This window comes from Polypterus senegalus, chromosome 4 (assembly GCF_016835505.1).
Source record: "Polypterus senegalus isolate Bchr_013 chromosome 4, ASM1683550v1, whole genome shotgun sequence".
NCBI lineage: Eukaryota > Metazoa > Chordata > Cladistia > Polypteriformes > Polypteridae > Polypterus > Polypterus senegalus.
Window position 1 is genome coordinate 51,312,499 of NC_053157.1, and position 23,116 is coordinate 51,335,614.

Below are 23,116 nucleotides of genomic sequence, written 5' to 3' on the forward strand. Positions count from 1 at the left end.
GACAGCACACAGGATTAAAATCAGAAAATTAGGATTCAATTACTCACTGTTTGGTAAGAAACACTGTCAAGATTGTCAGAGAATACAAAGAGGGATGATTGAAGTTATGGCTTTTAAAAAAAACAATAACCTCAAAGAGCTTAAACAGCAAAGATCAAAGTCTTTGTTTAGCCCTATAATTTGTTTAAATACTTTTTTCGCCTTTATGTACAGTCTAGTAATTTTTTACTGTTTCTGAAACCTAAGGATTTCATATCTACTTTTATTTTTTATGAATGTTTTTGCTCAAACTGTATTAATTTTTATTTTATTTTGAAATTATCTCAATTCCATTTTTTTTCTGGCAAGCACCGTCATTTTGTGGTGTCATTGCTCTGATGTGTTGATTCTTTGCTAGGTGCGTGTTTCCCAGAGGTCAGACGTCACTAGAATAGCTGACCTCACATTGTCCAAGATTATGGATCCTAAGAGCGTTTCTGAGAGTGTGTAATAGTAAGAGAATTTAGGGCTACGCCATGTGCTTTGAGTTTAAAGGACTTTGACTATGGATTAGCATTAACGCCTAGATGAACAATCATGGCTTCATAGTGACACTTAGCTTTGCTTATCTACTTTGATTGTTTTCCTCTTCCATCTCCTGGCCCTTTTCCATTAAAAAAGTATCCCTACCTAATCAACTGCAGCAGAATATTTGAGTAATGGTTCTGTCTGTGTGGCTAGACAATGGATGTGCCCAGTTAAGGACTTAGTTGGTTGTGGAGCAGAGTTGGCTGTGGATGAACAAGCTAATTCTTCAGTGGCAGTCTTTGGCACATGTGCTGCACATGTAGGCTGATGGTTGCAGTTAGGTGGTCACTGCTGTAGCTTTCCTCCTCACTCTTTTGTCCATCTGCACTCAGATTCTCTTCTCCTCAGCCATGGTGATGCCCAAATGTATCAACTGTTGCCAGGCGCATCATTTTGCAGTGGTCTATTCCTATGTGTTCACACTGATGTCAGCAATCTTTTGGTCACATTTGCAAGAGTCACAAAATCTCAGCAGTGGTTGTCCTGTGGGCTGGAATCCTGTGGCAAGCTCCCCATGTCTTTGGGAATGCGACCGGCATGCATGACGTGGCCCAAACAGCACATATGTCACTGAATAAGGAGTATGTACATACTTGGCATGCTGGTTTGGTCCAGGACGGTCTTGTTTGGCACATTACCTTTCCAGGAAATGCTCAAGAATCGACTCAGTCTCCAGAGATGAGAGCTGGTCCTATTGACATACTGTATGTGTGTTGTCCAGCACTCGCTGCCATAGAGACACACAGTACTCAGTACGCAGGCTTTGTACACTACCATTTTGGTGATTGTGCTGAGGTTGTTGTTTTCTCACACTTTTATGGAAAACTTGGCCATGGTAACAGCAGCAGAATATTTAGTGCAGAAGAAACAGTAAGTACAGTAAGTATAGGTTGCTTACCAAGTACGATCTGCTAAATAAAGAAGTTAAAATTCAAAACTAAGTTGCTGTTGAGCAAAAAGTTATTTTCCTTTCTCTTTTCCTTGTTTTCAAAAAACGGGCTCATACCAAAGCGATTTCATTTTAGTGACGGGACATTTGAACTGGAGACAATACTCGTCTCCTTCTGCTTTCAACAAGACTATAATTCAAAGCATAAAATCACAAAAAAAATGGTATTGAATTTTAGCGAACAGAATATGGCCCTTCACGGTCTAAAAGAGATTGCTATAGCTGAGGGAGATATGTGTAGTGCAGTCAGTTTGATTCTGGGAAACGGCCCAAAGTGAAAACTGTTGAGGTTTTAATGCTGCCATTCGGCCAAATTGCATTTGAGTCTACGTTAAGGAAGAGGAGTATTTAACTGGTGGAAAGATGGACAGAAGGAGAGTGAAATTAAAAGAAAGACAGCAAATGAGAAGTGTAGTGGTTTAGTGTACTTGAGTGGGAGTGAAAGTGGACAAGCCACCCCATGAGGTAGACAGAGATGTAAAAACCATACAGTTTGACCAGTAGTAGCGTTTTAGTCAATGCGCTCTTTACTGTGATACACCTTGTGCATTGTTCCTTTGTGTGGTTTTCAATAAACACCTAGTTTTTGTTTTATTTGGTTGGCTTCCTTGATGTTGTTTTGGGTATGGAGGAATGCAATGAAGGCCCCAGTCTACCACAAAACAATTAATTACAACTGCACAGCCTGGGAGCTCTCAGGTTTAGAAGTTCATTTTAAGTAAATTCAGCACCTCAATTTATGTCACATAAGGTTACTCAGAGCACATTTGTAAGAGAACTAATTTTGCAACACATTAATTATACCTAAAATGATAAACAAGCCAGAATTTTTGCAAAATATTTGTGAAACAAAATTTCTTACTGGGAAATAAATGAAACTACAAAATAAACTTACAGTATTTGTGATTTGTTACTTTTTTTTTAGATGAAGAAATAAAACAACATCATGGATGTTCCGGCAACTGATCCTGACTCCCTCTTGAAGCTACCAAATTAAATGGGAGTGTTATGCCTTACTGTGTATCAGTTGTGGAAAAAAAGGTCTCACCTCATCGCTTGTAACACACTGTTGAGAAAGCTGATTTACATGAGTCCATATGATGTTCCTCAAATTGTGTATCCTTTCAACTTCTTGCATTTCAAATTGCTACAAATAATCCAAAAGATCAGAAGAAACATATTACTGTAAATATTGCATGAATTACTATGTTCATATTAAACAGAGATGTTGATTAAGTTTATGGTCCATTTGCTTGACTCCAGCCATGGAGAGTTACAAACAGATTCCTCTTTGGTAGAAGACACATTGTTTAAAACCATGAAGGGATTTAGTACAGTGGATCCCAGCTGTTACTATAAAATAAATTCAGCAACAAGAATACTGGGACATAACTTTGTTAAGGGTAAATTTCACACAAACTTGACTTGATGATATTTTGGACAATCCAGGTGAATAGGATGGACGAGCTGGTTGGCCTGAATGGCCTGTTCTTGTCAAAACTGTTCTAACGTTATAAGGTCAAACACTGACCAGATAAAGGGAGTTGCCTCCCCCCACAAACTTTAAACACAAACACAGAGTAATGCAATCTAATACAACATCATCATACTCTGGCTGAGGAAGGTTTAACTCTGTGAGAACAGAGATTTTTTTCAAAGGTTACAGTACATTACTGATACGTCCTGAAATTGTAAATATAATGTAATGCAGCTTTCTCATTTTTGCTTAGTTCATTACAAGGTTATGGAATGACAATTTCTGCCAGCAGCCCCAGGTAAAAGGCAGAAAGCAGCCCTGGGAAGGCAACCCTCCATTTACATGCTTCCACTGGGATCTCTCATTAGGAAACATAATGTTAATTTTCACTCGTATGCAGATGACACTCAGTTATACCTTTCATTTAGATCAAATGGAGTTTCTCCGATGTTGTCTTTAATTAGTTGTGTTAGTGAATTAAAGGAGTGGATGGATGAGAACTACTTGTCTTTAAACACCGATAAAACAGAGATGTTAATTGTTGGAGGGAATGACGCTGATCACAACAATATTCTGTCATCATTTAACTCAGTTGGAATCGCCATTAATTTTACTGAATCAGCCCGCAATCTCGGAGTTATCTTTGACTCTAGCATGTCATTTAAATCTCATATTACAAAGCTGTCCAAATCATGTTTCTTCCATCTTAAAAATGTTAGGAAATTAAGGCGCTTTCAAAATAAACAGGATTCTGAGAAATTAATTCATGCATTTATTTCTAGTAGGATTGACTACTGCAATGTGGTGTTCACTGGCTGTTCAAACTGTTCTCTATACAGCCTCCAGTTAATCCAAAATGCTGCTGCAAGAATTATTACAAGAACAAGAAAATACTAAAACATGACTCTAGTTCTTAAATCCTTACACTGGCTCCTGGTTAAGTTTAGGGCTGATTTCCAAATCCTCCTTTTAACATATAAAGCCTTAAATGGCCAAGGTCCGGCTTACTTGTCTGAACTTATCATGACTTACAAACCAGAGCGCTCATTAAGATCTCAAGATGCCGGTCTGTTTATGATTCCAAGGATTAATAAAATAACAGTGAGAGGTCGAGCTTTTAGTTACAGGGCCCCTAAACTGTGGACTGGTCTGCCTGCTACTATAAGAGATGCCCCTTCGGTCTCAGCCTTTAAATCTCGGCTGAAGACTCACTACTTCAGTTTAGCATATCCTGACTAGAGCTGCTGATTAACTGCACAGACTGCATCTCTGTTGTTAGTCATTAGCACTAAAACATAAGTAACACGATAGTTATAATTTGATACTAACCATCACCTATTCTGATTCTCTTCTCTGTACTCAAATGTGGCACTTGGTGCCACGGCCAGCCTGCCAAGATGTTTTGCCTGCCTAAAGTAAAGTCATCCCTGATGGAGGATGGCAGGAATCGTGGGAAAGAGGGGTCCTTTCATCAGATTAGCGCTATTTCAGCCGTGGAATGGCCAAATGGGGTAGGCTGTTTGATGGACGAGGTCTCCAGGACTCTAAACAAATCCAAATCATATTATTTGATATCATCTATTGTTAAATTCTACTCTGTACTTATAAAATTTTTATTTTTATACTGTACTGAGGATTTGTTCTGTTCTATGTATTGTACTGTCTCCTAAAAAGTGAATGAATCATGACTTTTTTATTTCTTTGCAAAACACAAGAAAGACTGAAAACATTACCTCACAACTTTTAATGTGCTCTTTTTGCCACTCATCTCTGACCTTCTCCATCAATGTTACATTCTGCTGATAAACTTTGTCTATAGGAAGGCAAAAAAGTCAGAAAGTAAACTCATTCTAATGATTTAATGTTAAATATGAAATTTAAATTATTAATAAGGAAATACAATTATGTTAAAAATACATTTACCTAAGGTATTAAAAATAGTGATGATATACAGTGAAACCCAGCTATTGGCAAATTTGCTCACTGAGAAGCTTGGTTCCTGTCTTAGTTTTCGGTATTCCCATAATTCTACAGCTGGATTAAACCGGATCAGTGAGTGAATGAATGAATGAAATAACAACAACCTTTGCCTTATATTTGTTTACTAATTTGTCATTCGGATGCTACATAAAATAAGGAGTAGCCAGAAGCACATTTATGCCTCCTGATTGTTTTTGGTATTGTGCCTGCTCTGACGTGACAGCTTTGAATAAGGAAGAAAATAACAACAGAGAGTGCCAGAGTGATATGTGATAGCCTGTGACATTAAATGAATCGTTCAAAAAATATTGCTTAAAAATTGTTTCCTTATGTGTCTGGTTTGATTGCCCCCATTTGAAAATATTCCCCATAAAGGCAAGCTAAATAATAACGTCTTTCACCTTGGTGTGTAGTATTGTACCTTTTTTGCTGGAATGGGTGAACTACCATTCATAATGTACATTTGCAAAAATCATGATGTGTGAATATTACTTTTACTTGAGATCTCAGTTAATTTTGAGAATGCATGTGAGATGTATTCTGGGGCTTTTCACTATGGAGAGTTTCTTTCTGCTATTTAAGCTTTATTTTTATGGTGTTACCACTTTGTTTTCCAAGGACACCACCACTCTGTGGAAAACTGTTTATGTGTTGCTAATGATGGATGACCAAAAGCGTGCAGCACGTGACATCATTAATGTGACAGTATAAATGTTATTGCCGTGCACTTCCTGGTTGTCCAAGATAGTGGATAAAACAAACTTTTCGTGTGACTTTCATTTTTTCATTTATCGTTCCTGGTTTTGATTTCTTGACAATGATTTACTGTTTTGGTTTTGATGAATGGTAATGAATTTTCTGACAACGTTTCATTTCCTGATCACTTTCTCCATTAACCCGCATCAACTGCTCTATGTCAGAACATCTGTTATGATTCATGCTTTTGTTTTTTGTTTTCCCTTCTTTTTATATACAGCAGGGGTCCTCAATCACAGTCCAGAAGGGCCGGAGTGGCTGCAGGCTTTTGTTTTAACCCGGTTGCTTAATTAGAAAGCAATTCTTGCCAATAATTTAATATCATGGCTTGTTAGTGCTTTAACTCTGCTATGTCAGGTAATTCTCATATCCTATATTTTATTCCCCTTTCTAAGGATATCATACAAATGATTTGAAGGCTAAAATGGATGAGTAATCCTCAGTCTTTCACTTTATTCTCTTCACTTTCCTTCCAAGTATTTAATTAAACCCAATAGTGCACGATAAATGCACGCAGGCGTAAATGGTAACAAACTAAATGGAGAATTGCTGGTCTCTTTTGTCATTTGTATGTTAATGCTAATTAGGAGCAATTAAAAACCAAGAATACAGCTGTCCAAGACTAAAATAAGCAATAAGGGTTCAAACTCATAACGAGCAAAACAACTAAAGTGAAGCAGAAGTGTTACTTGAGCAATAAGTGCTTCTTATTAAGAAACGGGGTTGGAGCAAAAACCTGAAGCCACTGCAGCCCTCCAGGACCGTGATTGAGGACCCCTGATATACAGGATTCAATTTATTTTTTTGTACAAATTTAACTCATACTAGTTGAACGTATGGAGCTCAGTGGTCCTGAAATAAAAGGGAACTGAAATGAGTGAAGTCCACCAATTTAATGAACGATTTGATCAAGAATTCTGAACATGTATGCACCACGTACTGGGGGATTATTAATAGAGGCTGTCATGAATAGCAAAGATAAGGAGCTATTGATACTGTATATGTGCTCTTCTGGTCTTCAAATAAAAGGGAATGGAAAACATAGGCAGAGATGGCATGATACGGAAGTGCAAAATGAAAGAAATGTTTTATTGAAAGAAAGAGAAGAGCAAGGAAAACAAAGCGATAAACCAACACAAGAATGTGATGAAACAACAAACTTTATTGAAATAACTTCACAAACCTGCGTCTTCTGCAGCTGCCTTCGTTTGTTGAGATTTCATCTGAAGCTAAAATAAAACAAAGAATTTACTTCTAATTAAACACATTTAAATAAATATGATTGTATCTTTCACTAGGTTTAAGCACCCAGAGAATCAAGGGCATTGACATTGCACACTTATTACCTGATTGGCTACATTGATTAGTGTTCTGTTCTTAAAACATGACATTTTATATGAAATTCTCAGCTGATCTCCGTTTGTGGAGTGCTGTCCTTTAAATACACCTTGAGGGTCACTTTTACAACTTTAAATCATAAGGCGCCCAGATCAGCACTTGTCCATAGTAATACATTTTAGCATCACAGGATCCTATATTTAAAGTTTAAGACCGATGCCAATTGTTGTGATTGGCATTGTTATTCATTTTGTGCTAGAGAGCTTCCATTTAAAGTTGTTATTTTTAATATTGTTATTTTCAGTGCCATTTTGTTTTTGTCTTTTCCATGGTATTGCCATTTTGGGGCTTTTTGCACTTGTCATTGTTATGACAACAATACCATAATCATTCAGAAAGTGACATCAATGGCATGGGTTAATGAATGTCATTGTATGCATTTCTGAAGCATCCATGGATTAAAACTTAGCCTTTCTATTTTTTATATTATACTTATAAATTATATTTCATAATTTTCAATCCTGGTATTACAACTCTGCTGGAGACTACAACTTTGATTTTTGGATTGGTGTTAGTTGTTTGGACAATCAATCTCTTGACTTCCAGTTTTGAGTTTTGCTTTGTTAATTTTTGCCACACTCATTTTACTGTTTCTTCCTCATAATAACTATTAATAACATCTTCAGTAAGTACACCTATGAGGGGAGGATGATTCTAAATGAATCCCATAGGTTGTAGTTAGCCTTCTATCGGTTTGCAGTTATCAGTGTCTTCTTATAGATAAACCTTTAAAAGATCCATAAATATAACAACATTTATTCTGTATCCGAGATTTACAGATATAACCCTTAAAACACATGCATGACAAATCTTCTCTCTGTCCTCCTTGTATTTAGATTCTTTTCTTCTGTTCATCAATTTTAGGGTTGTGACTTCAATTTGGTCCTTCTGATCTGAGTGATTTCTGGCTGACTGTGGCTTGCTTTGATTATGCTTATCTCTCGGTTTTATTCATTAAAAATTTGCACTGTTTTACTCTGAGTCAATAAACACCCACTGAACATATCTCTCTATTATTAAAGAAAATCCTAGGATGAGACTTTTTCGGAGATAATTTCAACTACCGTGAGAGATAATTTCAGGTCACGCGAGACAAGATTTTTTGACAAGAGATTTTAAAAAGTCCCGCCCTCCTCTCAAACATTTACAACCACAACCATGGTCCACTCACTTCTCACTCGTGTGAATACTATTGTCAGACACAGTTCCTGCGCTCTCAGCGGGGTCGGAAATAAAAGACAAAGAATAGAAGACAAAGTAGAATGTTTTAAAGAGGTTAAAAAACATTGGCACGATACACATGCAGAGCAGGTTAGAGATTATGAAAGTCTCAAAAAACTGATAATAAAGCGAGCATCAATGCTAACAAACGGAAATTACTACTCAGTGAAATAACGGAACCATGAAAAGAGATTGAATATGTGGACATAGATGATATGACAGAAATATGTACATATTATTTGGCTTTAAAAACTTCAACTCGGACACTTGTAGATCGTCTATTTTGTGTGGCCATCAGAGAAAAGTAGTGTTTCTTCCCAATGAAGAGGGATATCCACGAGAATTAAAAGATTTGTTGTTTTGTGAAAGTGAAATCCACATACACAAGCGGCAGAGACGTGAAATGCAGACTGGGAGGTTGGTGAGCGAAGCAAAGCCACCTAGCATTAATAATTTTTATGTACATTGACACTTCTTTTGTCTGCTATTTTCATCTACCCAGCATTAAGGCACAGTGAATGAATGATGAATGATAGAATTACACACATACCTATAAACTTAATTTGACATTGTAGGCTGTATTAATTTGCAGCTGTGAGAGAAGCTGAACCGTCTTATTGTTCTTGACTCATTATAATTTTTAACTTTAGATAAATATAGCTACTGCTATCTTTCATATGAGTGTGATCTATCTTCAGTGTCCAAGCCCACCACCTTATCGTATTGCTGAGTATTATCTCTTGAAGTATCTGCTGAAAGACCTTGGTGCAAATTACTCTTGTGCACCAACAAAGGCACACAAGTACCCTAATTAAACAAGAACAACAATAACATTTATTTCTATAGCACATTTTCATAAACAGAATGTAGCTGAAAGATGTCAAAGAGATAGTTACAAGGAAACAAAAACATTAAATTGGACAAAAAAAAAATGAATACGTAACAAGACAAAATCAATTCAGGCTGTAGTAATATTGAGTCTAATAAAATATTGTATTCTAAGTCTCTAAAGATGAGTTTGATGATAAGTTCAGATGACCAGGAGGACAGAAAAACCAAACAATCTCCAGTTAAGCTGGAGAAAAAATAAAAATCCTGCAGGGGGGGTTCCAAGGTCAAAAGACCGCCCAGCATTCATTGAAAATTCTAACTAACACAGATGTCCTTAAGCCATTCCTCATCGTTTCCAGGCTTGTATATGTCTCTTTATTTCTGTGATTGCCTTCCCACAGTCACTGACAGCACTGTTTGAATTGCCTGCTTTCTCAAGAAGTCATCTGGGCTTCAAATGAAAACCTACGCAATTCTGATTTCATCCCATTATATTCCCCATAATAACAATAATGGCTCCAACAGAAATTATTTTTAGAAGCAAAAGCAGAAAATGACAACACATGACCAAAAGAAAGGTGAAGAATGTTCTAACAACAACAACATTTATTTATATAGCACATTTTCATACAAACAGTAGCTCAAAGTGCTTTACATAATAAAGAATAGAAAAATAAAAGACACAATAAGAAAACAAAATAAGTCAACATTAATTAACATAGAATAAGTAAGGTCCAATGGCCAGGGGGGACAGAAAAAACAAAAAAAAACTCCAGACGGCTGGAGAAAAAAATAAAATCTGTAGGGATTCCAGACCATAAGACCGCCCAGTCCCCTCCAAAATAATGGAGATGTGGTTAAAAGTTACCAGGACTTGGTCACTGTTTTTTTAAATAACAATTGAACAAGTCATTCAATCTCCAAACAGGCTTGCAAGTCCAGATGTGATTCTCAAATGAGAATACTCGTCTGGGGACATTCCCATTCAAAAGCGTGTAGTGAACGGTGGCGCAAAGAATATACCCATAGGGCTTCTTCCTAAAACAGCTGTCTCTAATTTCTCCAGTCCATGCATTTTAAAATGATGTTTGGGTATCAGGGAGAGGAAAAAAATATATTGAACGAAAGACTTGACACAAGAAGAAAATAAAAAGCAAAAAATTCCATTACAGTAATCCCTCCTAGATGAAAATCCGCGAATTAGAAACCATATGTTTGTATAGTTATTTTTATATATTTTAAGCCCTTATAAACTCTCACACACTGTTAACATTATTAGAGCCCTCTAGACATGAAATAACACCCTTTAGTCAAAAGTTTAAACTGTGCTCCATGACAAGACAGAGATGACAGTTCTATCTCACAATTAAAAGAATGCAAATAGACCTTCTCTTTAGGAGCAGAGAATTTCAGAAAGAGAGAGAGAGCGCTCGCAAAGAAAAGCAAACAATCAAAAAATCAATACGTGTGCTTTTAAATTTGCAGCGGCATTTTTTAGAGGAGCGTCAGTATCTTCTAAGCAAACAGCCTCTGTGCAAACAGCCCCTCTGCTCACATCTCCTCCGTCAAGCGCAGAGAACGTCAGAGAGAGAGAGTGAGATTAAAGCAACAATCAAAAAATCAATACATGTGCTTTTGGAAGCACCGGGATAAAGCGGCATTTCTTAGGCCGGAGTTATACTTCACACGACGCGACGCATGCTGCAGCGGACGCTCCTGCTACGCAAGCGTTGTAGTGTTCATACTTGCGCGCGTACTTTACGTAAATCTGGAGGAATCCACCAGGTGGCAGTGCGAGATATTATGACGGTGAGAACATGTTCGGCTTCTCTGTGTTGTGAATTGCCTAAAACACTCATTAAATTCTGATGACACCTTACCGCAATATCTCTGAAAAGGATGTTTATTGATTAAATCCATCAATCCAGAGATGTGTCCATTCCAGCAAGCATTGGGCACGAGTGAGAAACAGTCCCTTGATGAGGCCTCAGCTCATCGCAAGGTGAATACAAGCACTCGCATACACTAGCGTCATTTTAGCGGCACCAAATCCCCAAATCTGCATATCTTTGGAAGGAAACCGGAGCACAGTGTGGAATACAAGCAGGAAATACCAGCGACGTAACTCCCTGCGAGACAGCAGTGCTATAGCTCCGCCACCGTGACACCTCCATGTGTATAATTATTCCCCCATGTGTGTATTTATTAACAGTATTCATTATTTAAACAAAATTATATGTAAAATGTAACATACACATTTTAATGCATTTCATCATGAAAGTGATATCAAGTATAAATCTAAAGATTCTAAATGTGCAGAGAGTTGGAATATCAGACATTTAATTTGTTCTGTTTAGCGATCTATTGCTGCTTTCCGCTGCTGAAGCAAAATGCCGACATACAGATGCATTCGTGGTGCTTTTATATTCAAGCGTTGCATATTCCCGATCGCAATGACACGATACATTTTAAAAGTCTTACATACCATCTTTTGTGCTGTCTATTTTTTATTGTTTTACTTTACCTGCTGTCAAGTCCAAGAAGCTCGTAGCGATTAAAAACTGGGATGACGTTTACGACCGTCTGCATTAATGATAAAGTAAACTACGAGGTTAAAGTGGACATTGAGATTAAAGCCGAAATTTCCACTTTAATCACAAAGTACACGTTTTCACCGTGTCCTTTATTTTTTTCTCAGTGGCTCAAATATAACGCTATCCATTATGTTGCTGTTGTTAAGTTGCAAAAATTTAAAAATAAAAAAGACATATATAAATGACACAATACATTTTAAAAGTCTCACACACTATCTTTAGTGCCGTTTATTTATTTATTTATTTTTTGCAACTTCACATCAGCAACATAATGTATAGCGCTGTATTTGAGCCATTCATCAAACAGCAAAGCGCGCACATCGATCCCCGAAGGATCTCCATAGAGGCTTGCTGTCACATGTAGATAGTAAACAGAGACTCTGACGTCACGTTCCGACTTTTAGCACACTGCGCCCCCCGACTTTTTGCTGGTACTGCAACTCGTTAATTTCTGAGGACCTGCTCAGAGGACGCGTGAAATGAATGCTGGGAACGCGTGGCAGCCATGATGTGGGCGCGTACGCGTTCTGAGCGTGATGTATAAATCAGCCCTTAGAGGTGCGTCCGTATTCACTAGGCAAACAGCTTCTGTGCAAACAGCACCTCTGCTCACACCCCCTCCGTCAGGCGCAGAGAATGTCAGAGAGGGTGAGATTGAGGCAGAGACAAGCAAACAATCAAGCACCGCACGGCAAACATATAGCATTGAGGAGTTTTAGTTAATATGTAATACATGCTCTGATTGGGTAGCTTCTAAGCCATCCGCCAATAGCGTCCCTTGTATGAAATCAACTGAGCAAACAAACTGAGGAAGCATGTACCATAAATTAAAAGACCCATTGTCCGCAGAAATTCGCCAACCAGCGAAAAATCCGTGATATATATTTAGATATGCTTACATTTAAAATCCGCGATAGAGTGAAGCCGCGAAAGTCGAATCGCAATATAGCGAGGGATTACTGTAATCATTAAAGAGCTCAAGGTAACTAAAGCTTAATAATTAATTGGTACATTGTAAGGAGTGCTGCAATAGTGAAGATAGATATACAGACAGACACACACACGTAAACTACTGCAGCTACCGGATACAACATGTTTGAGAAGTGTCTTTGTCTCCTATGATATCTTTCTCTTATTTTAACTATTGAATCAATACATGACATAACAACAGCAAATAGATTTTAAAGAAGCATTGTGGTCTATGGATATACGTGTTAAAACGCCGTGGCTACTTTGTTGCAGTATGCTTGCATTTCCACATAAACAGTAATGTTACATTTCTTTATTAAATTGTTTAGACAGGCAGTCAGAACATAGATATTGTGCAGCCTCACCTGTGCATCTACTGGTGTTGTTAGGCAGATTTGGTGATTTGAGTAATGAAATCTGCATCTCCTGTGGCTTTTCATTTTCAGTTCTCTTAATAGCAGTCCTAATGATGGAGTGTGACACACTGTTTTCTTCATGCATATTTTGCAATTCATATTTTCATGAAAATAGCTGCCAATTCTTTCTTGCTTACATCAACTCCTACACTATTGTTATAATGCTGAATAACTGAGAGCACACACAGCTCCTGTGACAACACATCCTTCACTTTTACTACATGTGCGTTGATGCCACTGAATGTCACTGTACAGTATAATCTAATGTTACAGAAAGGCATTTCCTTTGCATCAGGCTATGTTTATTTTAAAATGTGCAATGTGCTCTCAGCACACATGACACACATTTATATGTCTAATAGGGTTTTTTAGGAGACTTAGACTGTAGACGTTTCATCGTAATGAGAAGCTTGCTCTCTGTCAGACCAAATTAACAAGAGCACTTCTGATAACTGTAGTTCAAATTCACTGCCCCTATTTTGAGCACCACCTTCAGGAAGCATTGGATTGGTTAAGAAATGTGATAGTCAGTGAGTCATCTAATTCTTCCCACCCACTTTTAAGAAAACTTCTCTCACATATATATTATTCATCTGGCTTCAGTGAGACTAATCTCCAATAGACTATAGCAACTGGGCATTTATTCAGAACAACATCTACATGTATATACAGTATATAAAATCCTAACTATTACCTAAGGTGTTCAAAATATCAGAACTTAAAGAAACTATGGAGCAGGTCTTATGTAATTCATTGCCTGTTTGTTTTAAATCTGATACTGGAAAAACACTAGTCACTTAGTTAATCTGAAGGTACTTACCTTTTCTTGCTGCTTGGCGTTACTGGTATTAGAGTTTCTATTCAGATTCTGTTCTGCTTCTTCCTTTTCTCTGCACTTCTGTTCATATGTCTTTTTTGACTAAAGGAATTCAATGAAATACAAGTTATTTAAGTAAAGATAAACTCAATTTCAGCTAAAGTGAGTACCAATCAATGCTCACAACAATGGGTGAACAAATATTGATGTGCTGTGTTGATATATTAAACAAGGAAGAATAGTAAAAGAGGGACAAACATATTCTGTATCAAAATGAACATTTAAGATATACAATGGCTTGCAAAAGTATTCCTCTCCCTTGCAAAACTTTTTGTAATTTTAGTCCTTTAAAATTTTTCTCTGATATTTTTATTTCAAAGCCATGAAACTCAAAAGTAATACTGATTTTGCAGGGTGGCATGGTAGCACAGTGCTAGCACTGCTACCTTGCAGTAAGGAGACCAGGCCTCATGTCCCGGGTCCTCTCTGTGTGGGGCTTGCATGATCTTGCCATTTCTATGTGGGATTTCTCTGGGGGCTATGATTTCCTCCCGCTGTACAAAGACATGCAGGTTAGGTGGACTGCTGATTCTAAATTGTCTGTGTGTGTGTTCATCCGGCAATGGACTGGTGCCCTGTCCAGGGTTGGTTACCTATGCTAGCTGGGATAGGCAGCAGCACCCCTGTGACTCTATTCAGGACTAAGAAGGTTAGAAAATGATTGACTGCTTTTGAAAGGTACTATTATTCCACCTTTGTCCACTTAGCATCTTAAACACTATCACCCATAAAAATAAAAAAGACGAAAACTGGAAAACCAAAGGGAATCTACGGTATGTATGTAAGCAGACTTTAAAAAGCATAAGTACTGTTCTTCAAGTTTTAATTCTGACATTTGCTGGGGTAATTGTAGGCTGAGTTATTAAATTCAAGATAAAAATATTCAGTCAGGTGAAGCCTGTGTCCATGCTGCTTTCCATCTCACATATACCAAATACTTCCATATATGTGAGTATGGATCTGTGCGTGAGTCTCCTCCGATGCCTCACTGAGGGCCGATTCATCCTTGATAACCTCTGGTCCTTGCAGTATGGAAATGGATTAAGCACATTTCAGGATGGATGGATGGATGGTTCATTTTTATTAATGTATCAGATCTCAAAAAAGCTCGTTTTTCATTCAGATGTGAACTAAATGGCTAACTGATAATGACGTACAGTTATTAATATTAACTGCTAACATTTTGCTTTTTTTACAATTTTTGATATTGTTGTTAAAAAGACCATATTAAAGGTTTAAAAAAAGCTTGACAGGATTTGTTGTTGTTTTTGATTTTAGCTCAAATTTCAATAAGTGTGTAGACTTTTCATATTCATGGTTGTAAAAATATTTGGAAATAAAAACGTTTAAAGGTATTTACTATAAAACAAACTATGAAAAATGATCTCTCATTGCAAGTTACAGTTTATAAGACACAGCAATCCTATGTGTTGCATTATTGATCGTAAATGCACACAGCATATGCGTATTTTTTTACCTGGTCACACACGTACACATGGGAGGCAGCTAAAAGGACCAAATACAGGTAATTCCACGCCAGGCCAGGGAGTGGTGGTGAACTAACTCTTTCTTTGTTATCCCTGCAGACCAAACACAGGAAATTCTGCCTGATTCCGGCCACGATGATGTCACTTCCGGTTCCGGACATGATGATGTCACTTTCGGTTCTGGTCACCCCGACTCCCGTGACCATGTACTTAGGATATAGCAGGTTGGATAATGGATGTATGGATGGACCTACAGAAGTACAAGTCAAGCCCCTAGCATAAAGTGTGACAATTCTAGAGTCATACACTGCAGTGGCATCAGCTCATTCCAAAGAATTACACTTTGCAGGGGGACATGGGCCTAAAGCAATGGAGGTGTTATTCTGGAAAACTATTGCTTCTTCTAGAATTTATTGATATGGTGTGATTATTACTGACTACTGACTTACATTTATGAGTGGGTTCATGATTAAACACAAATTAAGTTTTCTGTGCTGACATTCACTTCAGTGCATGCACATGTATAATACATTTATAATAAATGCATACATTGATGCAAGATGCAACATGAATAATGCACACTAATCAGTAGTAAGCTAGCACATGGAATAGAACTGACTGATATGGAAATACTGGACACAGACACTCATCAACCAAATAAAGCTCTCACATAAAGGAACAGAGTTTTCAAATAAGTTTCTGTATAATGAAAGAATTTATGTGATTGTATGACTTTTTTCAGTTATTATTGTCTAATTTTCTACAGAATAGAGACACCAAATTAAATAAGTCAAGTTTGACAAGACTTGGTTCGAAACAAGTCACCCCCACCCATGAGAAAGACAGCTAGGCCAGCAGAGTAAAACTTTAAGCTAGTAAAACTAAGTAAATAGATACATTAATTTATACTAATAAAAGGCAAAGCCCTCACTGACTGACTGACTCAGTCACTCACTCACTCATCACTAATTCTCCAACTTCCCGTGTAGGTAGAAGGCTGAAATTTGGCAGGCTCGTTCCTTACAGCTTACTTACAAAAGTTAAGCAGGTTTCATTTCGAAATTCTACACATAATGGTCATAACTGAATCCTACTTACGTACATATATACATCCATAGCCTGCAGCTCGGTCGCCATGTGAGGCGGAGTTGTGCCTACCCATATAAGGCTGTCCGTCAGCAGCTATCCAATTGACATGCTGCCACGAAATATTCACGGGTGAAGGACTGTGCTTATGAAAACGAAGGTGAGATGGTCAGGCACAAACTCAGCGAAAGTGCGAGAAAAAACTTTTAAGTGCAGGGTCTTAGCTAACATTAAATAAAGCCGTGGACATTGCAAGATCGCACGACATAGCACAAGCACAGCTGAGAACCTTCGATGCATGTACTCCGAGCGGATCACGTGAACTGACTTTGTTCTGGCTTTAACTACTGTGAAATAAACAGACATAAACTGGAAGCGTGAGTCTGTGCCTTTTAATAATCTCGAGAGAGAAACATGGTGGCAGCGTAGGTGACAGAACCGCGCCGAAAGTCACGCCAGTTTCCTGTTAAAAGTTCAGGACGCGGAGACACTCACACGAAAGTAAAATGGAGGGTCTGAGACCGTCGCTGACATTAAGCCTCGATGCTAAAGACCTGACGAAGTCATGGAGAACATGGAAGGACGAGTTCAGATTATTCACAGAACTTGCAATGCCAGAGGCAGAGGAAAACACTAAGGTCAGATTATTCCGTTATCTTATTGCAGAGAGCGGCAGAGAATTGTGTCAGGCGCTGACCGGTGATGTAAGACCTCATGAGTTAACCATGAGCTTGATGATAAGTAAATTTGATGAACATTATAACCTGAAAATAAACAAAACTGTAGAGAGGTACAGATTTTTTTCAAGAAATCAGGCAAGGGGAGAAAATATAGACGACTACGTCACAGATCTGAGAGTGTTAGCAGGCACATGCAATTTCGGGGAGATTAAAAGTACCCTTATATGTGACCGAATTGTGTGCGGAAAAAGTGATGCAAGTTTAGAGAGGTGCATACAAATATGCAGAGCTACAGAACTGTCGAAGGAGAACAGCAGAACAGTCACACGGGGTTCCCTATTCTATACTTCTCCCGGTGCGTCTCTCTAAACCCTCCGTGCGGGAACATTATCATAAGGCTTAACAATCCTATTGTTACACCTTCTACATGCACCCAACCGTCCTTATTACGGAGTCCTCCTTGCTGTACCGCTGGCTGCTTCTGTCCATTCACTTTCCCAGCTCTTTATCTAAACAGTTTTCCTTCTCACTTTTCTGCTCCTTCGCTGTCTTCTCCCTTTTCGTTCAAAATATGCACCCTCCTTGCCTTTATCGATTTGGGTAGTGAACACTTCGATGAATGAAACCTGTTATCTTTACAACGGTTGACAAACACAGAATGTAACTTGAACACAACACGCCCTCCTAATACGAACCTGATTGAAAGAAATAATGATAATCAAATCCTTGATGACAGCAACACACATAACAGTCACAAAACAATTACATTGACAATCAGGTTATGTTATTTTTAAAATGTTTCAATTTCTTTTTCATAACTTCTTTAACACACTACTTCTCCACTGCGAAGTGCGGGTATTTTGCTAGTAAATGAATACAAATAAAAATAGTAAAAAAACAGGGGGGGATAATCTGCTTCCTAAATTAAAATGCTTATTCTGAAATGTTATTGATTAGTTTTGTACAGATCCTCTAAGTGAGAATTAGATTTTTTCCTGTTTCAAAAAGTATATAACATCAGTTAGCCACTGACTTCGAATAAGAGAGTTAGGATTCTTCCAGTTGAGCAAGATAAGTCTACGTGCCAATAGTGTAGTAAAAGCAATTACAGTTTGTCCTTCTCGACTTTAAGCCCACCTGGAAGTACCCCAAATATACCTGTTAGTTGATTAGGAGGGATTGTGACATCAAGGCTCTCTGAAAGGCATTTAAAGATTTTGGTCCAGAATGATGTTAAAACATATGGCCCAGGGAGGCCGAAACTCGATTGCAACGTTCGCGGGTTGGATCTTGCCCCGGAAACATTTTGGACAATTTTAAACGAAACAGATGTGCTCGATATATAATTTTTAAGTCGAATAATTGTATGAGTTCCATATATGGAGCTCAAGTAAATTCTGTGCATGGCTACCTTCCACTCTTTTTCTGAGATGTTGAGTGAGAGATGGGCGGCACGGTGGCGCAGTGGTAGCGCTGCTGCCTCGCAGTTAGGAGGCCTGTGTTCGCTTCCCGGGTCCTCCCTGCGTGGAGTTTGCATGTTCTCCCCGTGTCTGTGTTGGTTTTTTTCTGGGCGCTCCGGTTTCCTCCCACAGTCCAAAGACATGCAGGTTAGGTGGATTGGCGATTCTAAATTGGCCTTAGTGTTTGCTTGGTGCATGTGTGTGTGTGTGTCCTGCGGTGGGTTGGCACCCTGCCCAGGATTGGTTCCTGCCTTGTGCCCTGTGTTGGCTGGGATTGGCTCCAGCAGACCCCCGTGACCCTGTGTTCGGATTCAGCGGGTTGGAAAATGGATGGATGGATGAGTGAGAGATCCTTTTCCCACTGTACTCTTGGATCTTTGAAAGGGAGGGACTTTAAAATGTTTTTATATAATATTGAGATGCTGTCAGTCCTGAAGACTGATCAATATTTTTTCCGGCATAGAGGTAGGTGGGAGGTGAAGAGAATTGGGCAGATTTAGTTTAACAAAGTTTCTAATTTGAAGGTAGTGAAAGAAATGTGTTGCTGGAAAGTTAAATTTGGAGTGTAATTGTTCATATTTTTATTTATTTTTTCCTTTTTTAATCTGATATGAATACACGGTTTTCCAATAAGTGTGCAATCTCAAAATGCATATCAATTCTCAGTTCAAAAATGGAAGTATTTGGTAAGATTTGGAGCTTAGCATTAGCTCCATTGTAAAATGCAAGAGTGGGCTGGCTTTTTGTTTTTAATTTATAAAATATGCTTCACTTCTGAACGCAATTTCATGTGGCAAATCAATATACACCACAAATGTGAAGAAATAATTTTGACTTAAAAAACAGTGAACTTATCCTTTCATCATCTTTATGGTTACAGGGAGCTGGAGCCTATCCAGGAAGCATCAGGCAGAATTGAGGAATCAAGCCAGGGCAGGATTGATGAAATCAATTAGTACATAACAGGATGTTTATGCAAGATAAAGTTTGAATCTAAATTAAAGAAAAAAGAAAACTGCAGATTGTCACAGAAGTTCCCTTTAGTTGGGTGGATTCAGACTGGAGAAAATACACAGAAAACCTCTTGACCAAATTTACCAGATGACTTTGGGAACAAGCACCATATTGCTAAACAAACACTGTTTATAGTATAGTGTGAAATGTCAGACGAGAATATGCAAAGATAAACCTACCTCCATTGTTTTTTTGTACTGAGAGGCCTTTTGCTTGTGTAATGACTCCATAAATTGTTCTGCCTGTTGAAAAACAGCATTAAGATGTTTCAGAAGTTTGCTTTGACACTTTCCAAGCAATTCTTACTATGATAAAATGTAACTTCTGGTTAAGCATTATTTCTATTAACCTCTCCCAAAATAAACCAAAATGAAACATAAGAAGCAAGAAAATACTTGTTGCTAACACATACTTAATGCTGTGCTAGAGATGATCAGGATGCTGCTTGTCATTTCAGTTTTTTTTACTAGATGACAGATTTGTAACAGTTAATGTCTGTAAAGGTTCAGAACTCCAAATTAGTCACTTGAATGTGTGAACTGTTGTAATCTTTTTAGTTAGCCAATAAAGGTGTCATTTTGCTTGGCTTTTCTCTACTATCATATGGAGAAAGGTACACTTCATTAAAAGCTAAAAATAAACACAGTTAAAATAGAATGGTGATAGGATACCCCCAAAATGATATCTAATAGTATATATTCCACCTTTATGGAAAGTGAGTCCCAGAAATTAAGCCTAGATAGGCAAATCATAGAATACTAAATTAAAGAAAGAAGGCAAAATAAACGGATTTACCTTCAATGTAATGCAGCATCATCCTTTCCAGCTTTTATACTGTTACTTTTAGAAAGCAGTGTTGGAAAAAGAGTATGAATTACTGATAATTAAGTAAATAAATCTAGGATGAGTGTACTGTATCTATAAAATGATGAACTGGTCCACTTGAGATTAAAAAAAATGTATTGTATGCAGTGCTGTCTTTCTGCTTGCGGCCAGGCAGTTATTGTATTGGGAAAGGTGATGGCCATTAGCTTGCTGTGCAGCCCAGAATACTGTTCCTTCCTTGAAGCAAAGATGTAAAAAAGGTAAAAGTATCACATATGGGGGAAGAGTGGTAGAAATATTGCACTTCAGCAGACAAAATATAATATAACACCAATTTTTAGCAACATTACTTAAAATTGCCTACAACATCACAGCAGCCCTAACAATATTATGCCTTTGGGCAGTTCCAGAGGACACAGGGGTTGCTGGGACGATGGATTATATAGTGGGCTCTTATAAAAGGAGCCAAAAAGATGCAGTGGGGATTGTAATCAACTGTCTGTTTCTAAGCATCATACACACTATTGGCATAAAACTACAACTACCATGGATTACAGTTTCTTCTCAATGTATGTGCTGTCCCATGTAATTTTGTCTTGGTTGGACATGTCTTTGTCTGGGGAGTTCTCCCAATCATGCCAAATCTTCACACTACAACTGGAACCTGGTAGGACAAAACTTTATATTTCATTTCGCACACCATCATCATCTGCTCTGCTGTACTGGACTGTGTTTGGACTTTATCATTCGTCTTAACTATTTACTGAGTAGTGTCTGTTGTTTCGTATGGTTTCATGTATATAGTGCATGTAAATAACTATCGCCTGTGGAGACTCAAGGAGAGATTTTGTGTAATAATTGTTTTTTCATCTTTATTTGTTGAATATATACTTTATTATCTTTTTGAATCTGTAATATTTATTGATTCATTGACCTGTTTATCAGTGTCTATGTGTGTGAGTGTGTGTGTGCTGGGTCAAGGCTAGGTGTGTTTCTGGGGTCCGCGTAATAAAAAAAAGCAATTTACCATCTTCAGACGTTGTGAATCTTAGCATCCTTGCAACTGATACAGGTTTGGCAAACACTGATATTTGAAGTAGAATCATGATTGACTTTCACTGCTGACTATTAAAGAAGAACACGGTTATTAAAAGACCATTTTCATTGAGTTACAGGAACAGGCAGATTTTGAATTTAATGTTCTTTAGAAGACAGCATGGCATCTAACTCAACTGAAAATACAAGTTAAATCATGATATCCCAACCAACACAACGGACAGTTGTGAAAAATTTATTCTGGTGTTTCTCTAAAGAGTGGAAGAGGATATCCTTCCAAAAATACGGAGGATCACCTGAAAAACATTTTATTCCAAACTTAATTTCCAGCAGTAGTTTTCATGATTGCATTGTTGCCCTTCGAAGAATGTTACTGCCGTTCAGTCCTAGTTTTATTTTTGAGGACCTGACATGGGCAGAGAGATCCATAGAGTTGCTCCTTGGGTTTTGTGGATATTCTGTATATGTTTTCCTGATACTTGGTGTGCAATCTGTCTCTATATTGAGAAATAATAATTAAAAAAATAATTCTTTTTTTCTTTTTTAGTTTGTAGACTATTTTACAGTAGACTGCTGAATTTTAAACCTCTCTAGCCTGAAATGCAATTCGACATTCTTCCTGATGTCATCTGTGGTTTCCTTAGCTCATGGTGGTGTATTACACTAATCTGTATGAGAAAAATCTAACTTTTAGTTAATTTTCCTTAACATATAAAAGGAATTTTAAAACTTTGTATTGACCCTCTTCACTGAATAATTTTTATTATCTGATTGTAATCACTCAAATATAAGAATATTGATTTTGTAAGTCAGTGTGGATAAAGACATCTGCCAAATAAAGAATCAAAATTATAAGAGCTATTAAGCCTTCTTTTACACATGATCTAATACTTATTTACCACTTTATTTTTTGTTGCAGGCAGTAATTAGTTTAAATAATGCAATGAATGTGTAGATGTAAAAACTTAAGCTTAGAAAAAAAAGATAGACAGTAAAAATGTAACATTTAAAGATCTACAATTGGAGTTAACAGATTTTCAAAGAGAACTATACATTCCTTGGCATTTATTGGGTTCAATACCAGGGATTCAATACCTCAGTTACCAGTTTGATTTGAGAGAAACTGGCAATTAAATCATAACAGAGTCTGAAAGTACCTGGGGCTTGGCAGGCACAGACAACATTCTATTAAATTAGATCACAACATAGCTCGAGATAAACTTGTCTTTTTTTCTTTGTTTTTTCCCCATTTATACCTGAAGGTACTCTAACATACTTTCCACAGAATCATAACATTTTAAGCCAAAGCCAGTAAAGCACATCCTGCTTGCTAAAAATTTCAATTCCTTCCTTCTTCACAGCTGTCAAACATGCCGATGATAGCAACTCCCCACATACTGTATAAGACACCCGCATAAATTAACGGTCTAAAATATAGACAAAAAAGAAACAGTAACAGCACACGTCTTTTTT

At 37.6% G+C, this 23,116-nt stretch overlaps 1 protein-coding gene across 1 annotated transcript in view; it reads right to left on the reverse strand.

Annotated features, from left to right (window-relative positions):
• The window catches only part of pstpip2 (proline-serine-threonine phosphatase interacting protein 2), a 175,388-nt gene that overhangs the window by 27,055 nt on the left and 125,217 nt on the right, over positions 1 to 23,116 (reverse strand). Inside the window, exons 6-10 of the mRNA XM_039750611.1 lie at positions 19,942 to 20,004; positions 13,979 to 14,077; positions 6,913 to 6,958; positions 4,727 to 4,806; positions 2,565 to 2,663 (exon numbers count right to left, since the gene is read on the reverse strand). Of these exons, the coding sequence (XP_039606545.1) occupies positions 2,565 to 2,663; positions 4,727 to 4,806; positions 6,913 to 6,958; positions 13,979 to 14,077; positions 19,942 to 20,004 (387 nt within the window). The remainder of the gene's footprint in view (positions 1 to 2,564; positions 2,664 to 4,726; positions 4,807 to 6,912; positions 6,959 to 13,978; positions 14,078 to 19,941; positions 20,005 to 23,116) is intronic.